This window comes from Neolamprologus brichardi, chromosome 8 (assembly GCF_056152115.1).
Source record: "Neolamprologus brichardi isolate AB-2024 chromosome 8, ASM5615211v1, whole genome shotgun sequence".
In the NCBI taxonomy this organism is placed as follows: domain Eukaryota; kingdom Metazoa; phylum Chordata; class Actinopteri; order Cichliformes; family Cichlidae; genus Neolamprologus; species Neolamprologus brichardi.
This window is the reverse complement of record NC_142111.1, coordinates 13242552-13254902: the sequence shown is the minus strand read 5'-3', so window position 1 is coordinate 13254902 and position 12351 is coordinate 13242552. Positions and strand designations below refer to the sequence as shown.

Sequence of the window (12351 nt, the reverse complement as noted above, 5' to 3'; positions counted from 1 at the left end):
TGATATGTTGTGTTTGTTTTTGCACCAAATGTGACACTGTCCATGGCCAAACGTCTCGTATGTCAAAAGGACATTGTTCCTGAAATCTTGTAGTTTATTCAGTTGTAACTTTGCAAACTTGCAATGCTCTTTTTGTTTTTGTTTTTCGGGCACTTCCATAGAAGACATACTTGTTCAGTCTGTTTCTAATTGTGCTGTCATGAACTTTAACATTTAACTTGTTAACTGAGGCCTGGAAAGTCTGAGAGGAACCTCTTGGGTTCTTTTGTAGTTTCTCTGAGCACTGCAAAGTCTGACCTTGGGGTGAATTTCCTGGGATGTCACCCTCTTAAAACTCTGGCAACTGTTTTGAATCTTACTTACTGTAGGATGATGACTTCAGATTATTTGGAGTGGGCTCTTTTAGTGCTTTTTTTAGATTGACGGGCAGCAGCAGTTCCTACTCTGAGCTCATTGCTGATGTCTTTCTTCCTAGCAGTGCTCCCAGCCAGTAAACTGTAAAAACATTTGCTTCTATCGAGGTGCTTACACATATGTTCAGTGATGGTGAATACATTTAACCAGATTACTGGGTTATATCTGAATTAATCTGCCTGTGTAAACTAAGCCTATAAGTAGCTCTTGCGTGTGGCTCAAAAGCTGTTTTTTGCACGTTGTCTGTCCTCCAGATTTTGGCCTCGATCGCAACTGTGACGAGAATCTGTGCCAGCATGAGTGCACGAACCTTAATGGCACAGGCTTCATCTGCTCCTGTAGGCCCGGATACACAGTGGACCCAGACAGCACCTACACCTGCTTGGGTACACACACTCATACATACATGTTTATGATAAATATACATGTCTAGTTAAATATCTGTTGGGTAAAACCCACACTCCTTCTGATCCTGGCTGGTGATTTTTTTCAGACATCAATGAGTGCGAGGTGTACAGCACCTGTCCTCAGGTCTGTAAGAACACCAAAGGCAGCTACGACTGTGAGTGTGCCCCCGGCTACAGGAAAGTGGGCAATGGCAAAATGTGCGAGGCTGCGGGTAAGAACCGCTGGGTTTTCTTTGGAGCTGAGAAGACTTCACAGCTCCTGAAATATATTTTTGGCCTCATTACAGTCTTCTTTCTCATCTAAGTGTGAAAAACAGATTCATCAATGATTTAATGGTGGGTCTAGTTAGCAGGCATGCCTTTTCTCTTGCTAGATTTGAAACAGCAAGAATGCTGTTGTAAGTAATAACTGTTGTTTCTATTGCTGTTAAAAACTACCTACATCATTTATACATTTCATATATTTTACAATGTATATTTTATAAAAAGACAAGTAGATGCAGGCCATACTGATCATTTTATTGGTGGAGAGACTCTTAGAAACTCTTAGATTAAAGACCTCAGAGACCAGCCTGTGCACCTTAACGAAATGTCTTTAAACAATAAGAATGCACTTTTGATTGATTTTTATATTTTTCAGTGACAAATACATGTAAACATGTATGTGTGTGTCCAACAGGAGCAGCTCCCATGCTGCTTCTACCGGAGAACATTCGTATCCGGAGGTTCAACCTGCAGACAGAGGGCTACCATGACTTCATCGAAGAACAGGAGCACATCATGGCTCTGGACTACGACTGGGACCACAACAACACAGGATTCAGTAAGATATCCATTGATTAGCATCAGTGCTGTGTGATACTATCGATCTGATACCAAGTAAATAAAGTGCCAGTATTGATGATATCAATACTTTTGATCTATAAAGACAACTTGTGTAGGTATTCAGTAGGGGTGCAACGATACTCGTATCGATATCGAACCGTTCGATACAGTGCTTTCGGTTCGGTATGCATATGTATCGAACGATACAACATTTTTAATTTATTTTATCAACTTTCCTTCTGACGATGCTGTCTGTGTTGAGCGCTCAGTGGATCTGCGCTCGACGGTGCAGCCTAGGCGGAGTAGTGGAACACAGATTCACTGAGCGCAGGGCAAGCTAGCGAGACAGAAGCTAGGCTAGTTGCAACATGGCAAATTGAACCTCCCCCACCCTCATTCAGATCTGGCGTTTGGAACTATTTTGGTTTTCATGTGATGTATGACCCTGAAGGTAAGCGTGTCATGGACAAAAGTAAAACAGTATGTTGGATGTGCCAGCAATGCTCAATTGGTGGGAACTAGTGTGTTAGCGCAGTTAGCTCGTTAATGTGTTGACGTCTTCCAGCCCCACTCATGAGGCGATCCGCGGTAGCTCGTTAACGGAGATTTGCCGTGTTGTGACGTTAATGTCATTTCAGATTAACGCTGACAGCACTAGTGGGAACACAACCAATATGACTGCACATTTACTCCGACATCATCCTAGTGCAAAGACAAGTGGAAGCAGACAAAAACAAGCAGGCATGCTACAAACTTTACCCGAGTCATTTAGACAGCCGTTAGCACATGATTCTCCTTATGGGGACCTGATATGTTTAATATGCTGCTGAGAATATAGCCCAGAAGAAGCGTATAGTATAGCTTTTATTTTGGAAAGAGACATTTCTCCATAATAAACTCTCTTTTCCAAAGATGAGTGATTCCTCAATCAGATACAGGGCTCGCAAAATCGCTAGCCCGACGTCCTGGGGCTTTTTTCTAGTCGGGCTACCAAAATCTATCTCTGCCCTGCCCGTCGGCCTATCGTAGGAAGGAAAACTATATGTCAATGCTTTTGCATTCTTTCGGAAATGTAGCTGGGTAATTATGTCATTGGCATCGGCCACTGTCAATATGTGACATACTGAAATCGCGTTTGAATTTGCGCTTGTTTTTTGCTTTCACTTTGCAATCCCGTGAACTGTGTATAGAGAGCGACAGTACTGATTGGTGAGTGATGATAATTTGCGCACCAATTCCTCTGACATCGTCTTATCAATCGTTAGCTTACTATGCAAACATGACAAGTGAAATCTCCTGCAGCTTAAACATGTGAGAGGTTGATCGCGCAGAGAATCGCTGAGCGTTATGTGAGTGCGTGTGTAAAAGCAGCAGGATATATATTTTAGTTCTGCTGAGCCAAATAAGACAGGTCAGGGTGAAGAAGTGACAAAACGGAAAGGTTATGACAAATCAGACTATAAGGCAAAAAAAAAGTGCAGCTTTATGGTTTCATGGACAAAAGAATTTCTGTGGCTGCAATATGACGAGCTAAATAACCAGGGCTGCACATAAGTGGTCCGCAGGTGCGCATTCGCTGTCAAAATAAAAACCCGCACAAGATAAGAAGTTGCAACGCCTGTTTGCGTACATAAGATTTTCAGGAGGAGGACAGACATTTGTTTAGAACTCTTAAAGATGTCGAAGAAGCTCCTTTAAGCAATTACTGTGATGTTCCTCCACCTCCAAAGAAATGTCAGAAGGAGTCCGAACCACAAAAGAAGCGCGTATTCTCGGAAAAGTGGTTGCAGGAGGTGAGCTGGCTTCAAACAAATGATGAACGCACAGAGATGTGGTGCAGAATGTGCCGTGAAAATTTAATAAATGACAAATTAATAAAAAGGCATGAACATTTTTTTTGTATCGAAAAAATATCGAACCGTGACACCAAAGTATCGAACCGAACCGAACCGTGAATTTTGTGTATCGTTGCACCCCTAGTATTCAGGTCAGTATTGGCATTGGTATCGATAGTTTGACCCCCCCTCCCCAATGATTAAGACTACCTACTATAAAAACCACATAGTACACCTGGGTGCACACAAATTACACCAACAACAAATGTGTTTTGTCAGGTATGGTGTATTTCACTGTTGCTGGTAAAGACGCTATACCAGGCGCCATAAAGAGAGCATACATACCATCAGTGGACGATGGCAGTAATAACATTGGTGCTGCTGTTGATCTCGGCGTCAAATACATCACCAGCCCAGACGGCATCGCCGTGGATTGGGTCGCCAGGTGAGTTTACCTGATTACAGTAGTTCAGTGCTCTAATGCCTTAATCCTAATCCAAATTTATTCAAATATATTTTATTTACATTAAAGTTTTAGAGGGTTTGCCTATAAAGCACTAGAATGTTTTTCAGCTCTCTGATAATTTTGTTCCTTTTTTTAAGAAACCTTTACTGGGCAGACTCCACGCTGCAGAGGTTAGAAGTGGCCTTCTTGGATGGACGCTACAGGAAGCACCTTGTCAAGACTGACCTGGGTCACCCATCTGCTGTGGCTGTGAACCCACGACTGGGGTATGATTGCACCTGTGTTTAGATTTTGTTTAGATTTTCTGAACACAGGCACAGTCTGTTAATTTATATATCAAGCACAAAAACATAAGAGAGGAGCTCCCAGAAACACACATGAGTCAGTGCATATACAACAGGGTCACATAAAATCACAGAGTTCTCACCTCTTACACGCTAAATAATGACAGTATCTTTTATGCCAGAACCCAGTTTGCACTGGCCCATATTAGATGTTATTAGCGATTCAATGATATACCTTCAAGAGCAACATATGAAGACTGTACAAATATGAAACATCACAGGACTTCTGTGTTTGCCAAGATGACTGTCATCTTGTATTTGTGGACATAAGTGGAGATATCAGCTGAACATGCCGAGGTGGAGGGTCAACTTAGCATAGGCGGACTGGTTAGAAACCCTGCATCAGTATCAGTGTCGGCCAAGATTTTCAAAATACTTGTAGTTTCAGATTTTGTAGCTGTCTTGGGAAATCTCAATGAAACCGTCTTAATGAGCTGTTATTTCATGTCCGTCATGTTGCTGCAGGATGCTGTACTGGGCGGATCGTGGGACCACAGCCAAAATTGAGTGTTCCTGGCTTGATGGTCAGGAGAGAAAAGTTCTCGTGTCTGATGGTCTTGGGTGGCCCACTGGCTTGTCAGTCGACTTCACCAACAATGACAGAATCTACTGGTCAGACTCCAAGGAGAGCCGCATAGAGTCTATTCTGCCATCAGGAGAGCAGCGTAAAACGGCCGTGTACATAGGTGATCCTAATTTCCTAATCCATCGTTCATATTCCAAACGGTTGCTGTTACTGGAGCTGAGTAAAACTATTCAAACATTTCTGCATCTCTCCCAGATGTAAGGAACCCCTTCAGTGTGAGTGTATTTGAAGACCATGTTTACTGGAGCACTCAGGAGAAAGGCGAGGTGTTTCGACAGGACAAGTTTGGCCAGGGTGACAAGATCAGGCTGCTGACTGCTGGGCCCTGGCTCACCCAGGTCACTGTGTACCAGCAGCAGAGATACAACACCATAGCCAGTAAGCTGCACACTCTCTCACATGTCCACAAAGTGTGCATGCAGGGTTTGTTTGTTTCCAGTGTGCAAAGCCTCTTCATTTGTATCCATTTTATTTCTGTGTGATATTACGTTAATAGTCCATTAAACGTCGTGAACATTGAGTGCTTTGACCCACAAGAGCTATGTTTTTTTGTGTGTTCAGCATTAGCAGTAATGTGCAGGAAAGTGGAAGAAGTCAACCATGAATAACAGAGGAACACATTATTATTCTATTAGCCACAACTGTAAAGAGAGGAGATTGTCTGGACAATGATGGTGATGATGATGAAACATGAAATATATGTTACTTATTTGTTTGTGCAGTGAAGAATCCATGCAAGGGAACCTGCAGCCACCTGTGTTTGCTCCGACCGGGAGGGTACAGCTGTGCCTGCCCCGAGGGCACCAGCTTCATCCCAGGCAGTAAAACTGAATGTGATGCAGGTGAGAAGAGGAGTTTTTTTTTAATTTCCTCTGTCCTTTTTAATAAAATAGTAGGCATCATGTCTTAGCTGGGAGTGCCAGCAGCTCAAGAGACAGATCATCTGTCAGTCGGAAGGTTGGCGGTTTGATTCCTGCCTTTTTTTGTCGAAGTATCGTAGGGCAAGGCACTGAGTCCCGAGTTAAAAGTTCTTAGGCATAGGAAAAAGAACTTGTGTGATTGGATGACTGAGTTCTTAGACTGCTCAAATTAAGTAGAAAAGGATTAGAAGTATTAATGCATCAATTCATCATCAGTTAATTTTTTTTTATTCTGTGATCTTTCCTGCAGCAATATTGACAACTTTTTATCACTTTCCCTGTTATCTACACAGCATCAAATTAACACAGAGTCCAGTGAAGCTGGTGGGACTAAATAGAATAGATTAAATAGATTTAGTGTAGTGTGTAGTGTCATAAAATCAAGGGTAGTGTTAACTCAGGCAGGCTGTGAAGTTGAGCTCAACCTCATTCGCAGCAGCTGGTAGCTAATAGTGAGGATAATATTATTTCACCATATTAATGTGACATTTTTACTGTAAATGTATTCAGACTTTTATTTTGTGACATTATGTAACACGTCCTTCCACAGCATGTTTTTTGTCCTGTCTTCCTTCTCTTTTCCTGTTAAAAGGGAGTTTGTCCTTCCCACTGTCGCCAAAGTGCTTGCTCACAGGGGGTCACATGATTGTTGGGTTTTCTTTGTATGTATTATTGTAGAGTCCACCTTACAAAATAAAGAGCCTTGAGGTGAGTGTTGTTGTGATTCAGCGCTGTATAAATAAATTTGATTTGAATTGAATTTTTATATTCGTGTTACATGAACTGAAATTAAATGGGAGAAAGGATAAAGGCCACTGTTTTGCCTGGTTCTGCTTGTAGTTTCTTCCCACTGTCACCAAGTGTTTGCTCAGAAGGGATTGTGGCTTGGGGCTTCTTTCTAATATTGTAGTCTTTACCTTACAATATAAAGTACCTTGAAGGGCCAGTTTTTTGCATAAATAACTAAATAAAGTGACTAAATTAAGCTACACCGTATCATCAGTACCGATGTCTCAGTAATGATTGTTTTCCTGCCATAGCACAGTAAAAACCTCTCAATGTTATGATTGTTCAGGGTTTGATCCACCACCTACCATGCCGCCTCCCTGCCAGTGTCAAAACGGAGGCACCTGCTACTTTGATGACAACAAGGCTCTCTGCATGTAAGATTGTCTTTCCTTTTTTTTCCTGCCAGCTGTCAAAATAAAACATTGGAGTAAATTGCTGTGTTAATGCTGATGTTAATGTAATGTCAGTGAGATAAAATTAAACCATTGGCAGTGTTGGAACTGTTATGTTTGTGGTTTGCTTTTTGTACAGATGTCCTTCAGAATGGAAAGGAGATTTCTGCGAGATAAGCGTGTTCCATGTGATTGCATCGTCAGGTATGTTTGATTTTAATTAAACAAAAATACGATAATAACAAAATAAAAATGTCCTAATTCTAACGAGCTTCTTCATACGTCACTTCTTGCCTGCTTGCCTGCCTCTGTCCCTCCCTGGCAGTTGGAATAGCCATCGGGGTAACGGTGGCGGTTGTGGCTCTGCTGGCTGCTCTGGTCTATGCTGCCAAGAAGAAGTCAAATCTGGCCGAGAGTTTGTGGAAAAACTTGCCAAGCATGCCCAAAATGCCCAGTATGCCATCAATGCCTGATTTTCCAAACTTCAGGTAAGATCGGAAAAGTCAGAAATTAATGAAGTGTAACATTCAACCACTAAAACTGATTTTCTGTTCAGGAATGAAAGTTAAAAAAAACTCTAATCTGACATCTTAATCAAAAATAATAATGTGGTTTAATATTTTTTTCTGCTTTTTTTTTTGGGGGGGGGGGGGGGGGGGGGACAATACAATTGAAAATTCACAGATAAAAACAAAACCTATTTTAGTATCACTTTAATCAGAACTTGTGCATACTGGTGGATTAACTGTTACATAAACATTTTTAAAAAAATTTGGTAATTACCGGTACTGTTAATTTTGAGCACCAGTTCCACAAACCTTACACGTGTTGCGTGGTGGTCTAACGATGACATTTAATAATAAAGAAATTCATAAGTAAACTGAAAATCAAATGGGAAAGTAAATAAGCAGTAAAATCACAACAATGATAAATACACACTTTTTAAAAAAATTTTATTACAAATATTAAAATAATAAGAATATGAATTCATATTTCATTTTGATATATTTTAACATTTTTATTCAATATTCAATAGCATTTTTTGACAGTAAGGCAAAAAATGTAAGGCCTCCGAATAAAAATGAATATAAAAGCAGATCCATTCATTGCATGTAAAGGTTGTTGACAGAGCATTATCAGAACATGCTAGTATGATATTTACATCCAAATAATAATACTTTGCAGGAATGGTTCAACCCAAAATGGCATGAAAAGAGAAGACAATGAAGGCCTGCAGAATGGCGAGGCGGTCAGTAGCAAAACAAAATATATTCATTAACTGTTTAAAAATGCTTTGTGAGATTTAATACAGATTATACTTTCTTATCCTGTCTATGGTGATCCATAACGCTAATATGTGCTGTGTGGTGTCAGGTCCCCTGTACGTCCGTATTCACGGTGGAGACATCAGGGAAGAATTTTGAGAACCCAGCGTATGAAGGTGGAGAACCACTATCCTCCAACAACTTGCCTAAAGCCACCTCCGCTCTTATGGCAACAAATGAGGTGAGTAAACAACAACCACTGCTCTCCTGTGGACTTTATTGATTCCTTTCTATTTCTTTTTATTTCATGTCTGCGTCTAACAATTCCCCTATGGATTATGCTCTCGTGCGTTGTGTATAAATTACATTTCAAGGCTTTAATATAAACGTAGTGCAAATCTTGTATGTGCTGTTTATTGTGTTACGTAACTGAATGAAAAAAGTAAAGTACCTTTCCTCAGCATCATATTCTTGTATTAAAACGCTGCTCTGTGATCTGGTGGGTTTTATATTTTGATGAGCTCGGTCTCATGACCCCATTTTTTTTCCTCCATCAGGAGTTTGTTGAGAATCCCTTATATGGGAAAGAGGCTCAAGCTGTGATTGAACGCATAGGAAGTGATTCCAAGCCTGAAGTTTCCATCGAGGTTGCCATCACATTCATCACAAATCTTTGCAGATTAGTTTCATTTGAGCGAGTCGTAACACATTGAACACTTAAAAAAATTGCTTTCAAATCTCACTCTGATAGTCTTATTTGTTTTATTGTGTGGTGATCATTTATTTGTTTATTTAATCCTATAAACTTCTTCTACTTTTTGCATTTTTTTAGGAGGATCTTGGGATCCCAGCATATGGCTCTGGCGTAGAAGACGTTAACATCACATCTGCACGACCAGCTGTTTCGAGCACGCAGGTATCCACAAAGACAAATGTCAGAATAGTATTTAAGCATTAGAAGCTGAAAGCAAATAATGACAGGATCTGAATCTGCAATCATCTGCATACACATGGGCCTGCTTTAAAAAAAATTCCTTTGCATATGTTTCAGCCAAATGGAGATGAGAGTTCTGCATCTTTCCAAAACCCTGCATACACGGTGAGCACAGGATGCACAAAGGGTGAATGTGGGCATTTTAGCTTTTATTTGATGGGACAGTTGAGACAGATTAGACAGGATAGCACACAAACCCAGGACACTGCATCACCTTTAGTACTTAGTGGGAGCTATAATACTGTAATGGAAAACCAGTCGATCCAAGTCAACTTGATCCGAGTAGGTACTAATGGTAAACGGGCTTTAGTGAGCTGTATGTTTATGCTTCAAGAAAAAATTGCAGTCTAAATGACAGACATTACGTTTTTTTTTGTTGCTGTTGTTTCTGTTATTAAAAATTGTGACATTTTGGGTACTTGAAATGTAATTTCTCCATTTAAAATAATCATTTTGATCTTCCAGGAGGACCCGTAACACATTACCGATTCTGAGGCTAGACTGGACCTTGTTTCAGGACTAAAACCCTCACTCAACAAATCAGAGAAAGTCAAAAACTAACCGGCTTTAAATTCATGGTAGCTATTTGTGTAAAAAAAATAAATAAATAAAAAAGCACTATTATAAACATGATTTAATATAACTGATAAGAAACTTGTTCAATGATTTTTAAGAAACTCAGTAAAAACTTGTAAACTTATATTATATTAATAATTAAAAGTTTGTATTTTTTTTTTTTGTAAATTGTGAGAAAGTTATGTAATAAAACTGCCATTATCATCAGTGTGTGTTTTTGGTACTCGCTCCATTCTGGATGCACAGTATGCTTTTCTCTGGCAATTATATCACAGGAGGATCCTGCTGGTGTTATCCGCTCCCTCATCTCCAACAGAACTCCGTTTCCCAGCTACTGTATCTGGCCCAGTGAACCAGGATGAAACGCTTTGTCATCTCTTTAATCAAAGAGACAGTTTTGAGAGCGATCACAGAGCAACTGCGATAACTCTGCTCGTCTTCTGCCCCACTGTCATGAGTGTCTGAACACATCAAGGTCTATGAGCTTGCAACAACTAGGCCGGCCACATGAGCACTGGGACAAAAAGAAAAGTGAAAGAGAGGGGAAAACAAGTGGGCAGAAAGAGTGGAGAACAGAGAAAGCACAATGGGGCGGTACGAACAGAGAGCTGTGACCAGTGTGTTTGTGATGATTCACAATCCCTGTTTTCATAATACTGATTCCCCACAAGGCATCTGCCAGAGTCAGCCAAAGTGTGTAGTCTGTACTGCTCAGTGAGAGACGGAGGCACAGAGGGAGGGGATGAATAGCTATGGATGGAGGGTCAAACCAAAGGGGCATGCAGCTAAAAAGCATGTGTGCAAACAGTGCTGCCTTCATGGGCTGTCAGAAATAATAAACCCACTTGTGGTAAATAGCGAGAAAGAAGTTGGTGTGTAAAATTGAAACAAAAACCATTTAAAAGGGAGTTTGTTGATTTTGTTTGTTTTTTCTGTTGGACTGGTGTGAAAATGGAAATGTTAAGTTAATTACATTATATATATATAACATAGGTGTTCTCACTATTTTCTACTACAGTCAATACCTAAACTGATGACAGACATTCCAGAACAACATCAATTCACTTCATGATTCAATGGTTGTGTTAATATGAGTCTACAGGTGACATGGAAACACCAACTTTTGCTTTTTTTAATGATTATTTTAATAATTTAAGCTACGAGCCTGAAGGTCAATATTTGGTGTGAACACCTTTATTCTTCAACACAGGCTGAACTCTCTTAGTCATGCTTTTTTGGTATTTCTTTAAGTAGTATTCAGGAATAGCTTTCCAGGCTTCTTGAAGGACATTTGAAGCTTTTCTTTGGATGTCGGCTGCCCTTTATTCTGTTCACTATCAACATGATCCCACACTGCTTCAATAATGCTGAGGTCCAGCCTCTGGGGAGGCCAATCCATGACTGATAGTGCTCCACTGTGTGATTCTTTTTACTGTCCAGGTAGGGTTTTACTACACTCGTAGTGTGTTTGGGATCATTGTAATGCTGAAAAATGAAGCCACTGCCAATGAGACACTTTCCAGATGGTATTGCATGGTGGAGCAGAACCTGGTACTTTTCTACATTCATAATTCTTTCAAATTTGGCAGGATCGCCAACACCACTGGCTGAAATGTAGCTCCAAACCATGAAAGAGCCTCCACCTTGTTTTACAAATGACTGTAGAGACTTTCTTGTTGAAGCTCTCTCCTGACCTCCTCCATACATATTGATGATGAATGAAAATGTTCATATTTGGATTCATTACTCCATAAGACCTGGGAAAACTGTTGCCACTGTTCTTCAGTCCAGTTCTTGCATAATGTGGATGTAACTTTCAAATACTCTTCATGTGCTGTAGATAGTTTGTAGATAGGCCTGTCATATCTTGTTTTATCCCCCACCTGTCCAGATTCCTCAGTGTTTTTAAGGACACACTGCACATCAAGCCAAAAATATGTCCAGTTTATACCTGATAGCGTTTTGGCAGTATTTGGCATTTCTCATTGATTCAACAAAAGAAATAGAAACAAATGATGCAGTTTTGCGATAATTCACAAGTAACAAAGTGCTTCAAGATGAAGTTTAAAACTGTTTTTTTTTTTTTTTTGCCAAGTTGTCTATTAGGCATAGAAACAGCATGGTTCACTGAGTTAGGTGGCTTTTTTACACTGGCACGATTCATAGTTCTGTGTTAAGTGTCTTAACAAATAACAAAAACATCCCTCTGAGAATGGTCGGGTACAAGAACTGGACTGAAAATTAATGAAAAAAGCAATAAATGTGAAAAGAAAACCTTTGAAAAAATATTGAAAATTGAAAATTGAAAAAGACCACTTTAAACACACACACACACACACACACACACAATAAAGTCTGGCTACAGTAATGATCACAGACCTCAGATTTATTGATCAGAGTGGCTTAGGACGCGTACAGGTGTGTGAATCCCGTCATAGACACGTCAAATTAGTAGCTCAGCGTTTGAGTCTATGCGAATAGCGGTGGTGTTTTGCGTTTACCAGGATCACCTGAAGGCAGCAGAGAGAGAGAGAAGAA

General features: G+C 40.2%; 1 protein-coding gene across 1 annotated transcript in view; it reads left to right on the top strand.

The window, feature by feature from the left end:
* lrp2b (low density lipoprotein receptor-related protein 2b) overlaps nt 1-9912 on the top strand; it is a 43164-nt gene extending 33252 nt beyond the window's left edge. The window contains exons 65-81 of the mRNA XM_035915197.2: nt 669-800; nt 908-1033; nt 1501-1644; nt 3761-3926; nt 4085-4213; nt 4757-4977; nt 5073-5255; nt 5600-5719; nt 6873-6960; nt 7118-7182; nt 7304-7466; nt 8164-8227; nt 8353-8484; nt 8801-8890; nt 9076-9159; nt 9295-9342; nt 9703-9912. Of these exons, the coding sequence (XP_035771090.2) occupies nt 669-800; nt 908-1033; nt 1501-1644; nt 3761-3926; nt 4085-4213; nt 4757-4977; nt 5073-5255; nt 5600-5719; nt 6873-6960; nt 7118-7182; nt 7304-7466; nt 8164-8227; nt 8353-8484; nt 8801-8890; nt 9076-9159; nt 9295-9342; nt 9703-9714 (1967 nt within the window). The 3' untranslated portion in view covers nt 9715-9912. The remainder of the gene's footprint in view (nt 1-668; nt 801-907; nt 1034-1500; nt 1645-3760; nt 3927-4084; nt 4214-4756; nt 4978-5072; nt 5256-5599; nt 5720-6872; nt 6961-7117; nt 7183-7303; nt 7467-8163; nt 8228-8352; nt 8485-8800; nt 8891-9075; nt 9160-9294; nt 9343-9702) is intronic.
* Nucleotides 9913-12351: the final 2439 nt, after the last annotated feature.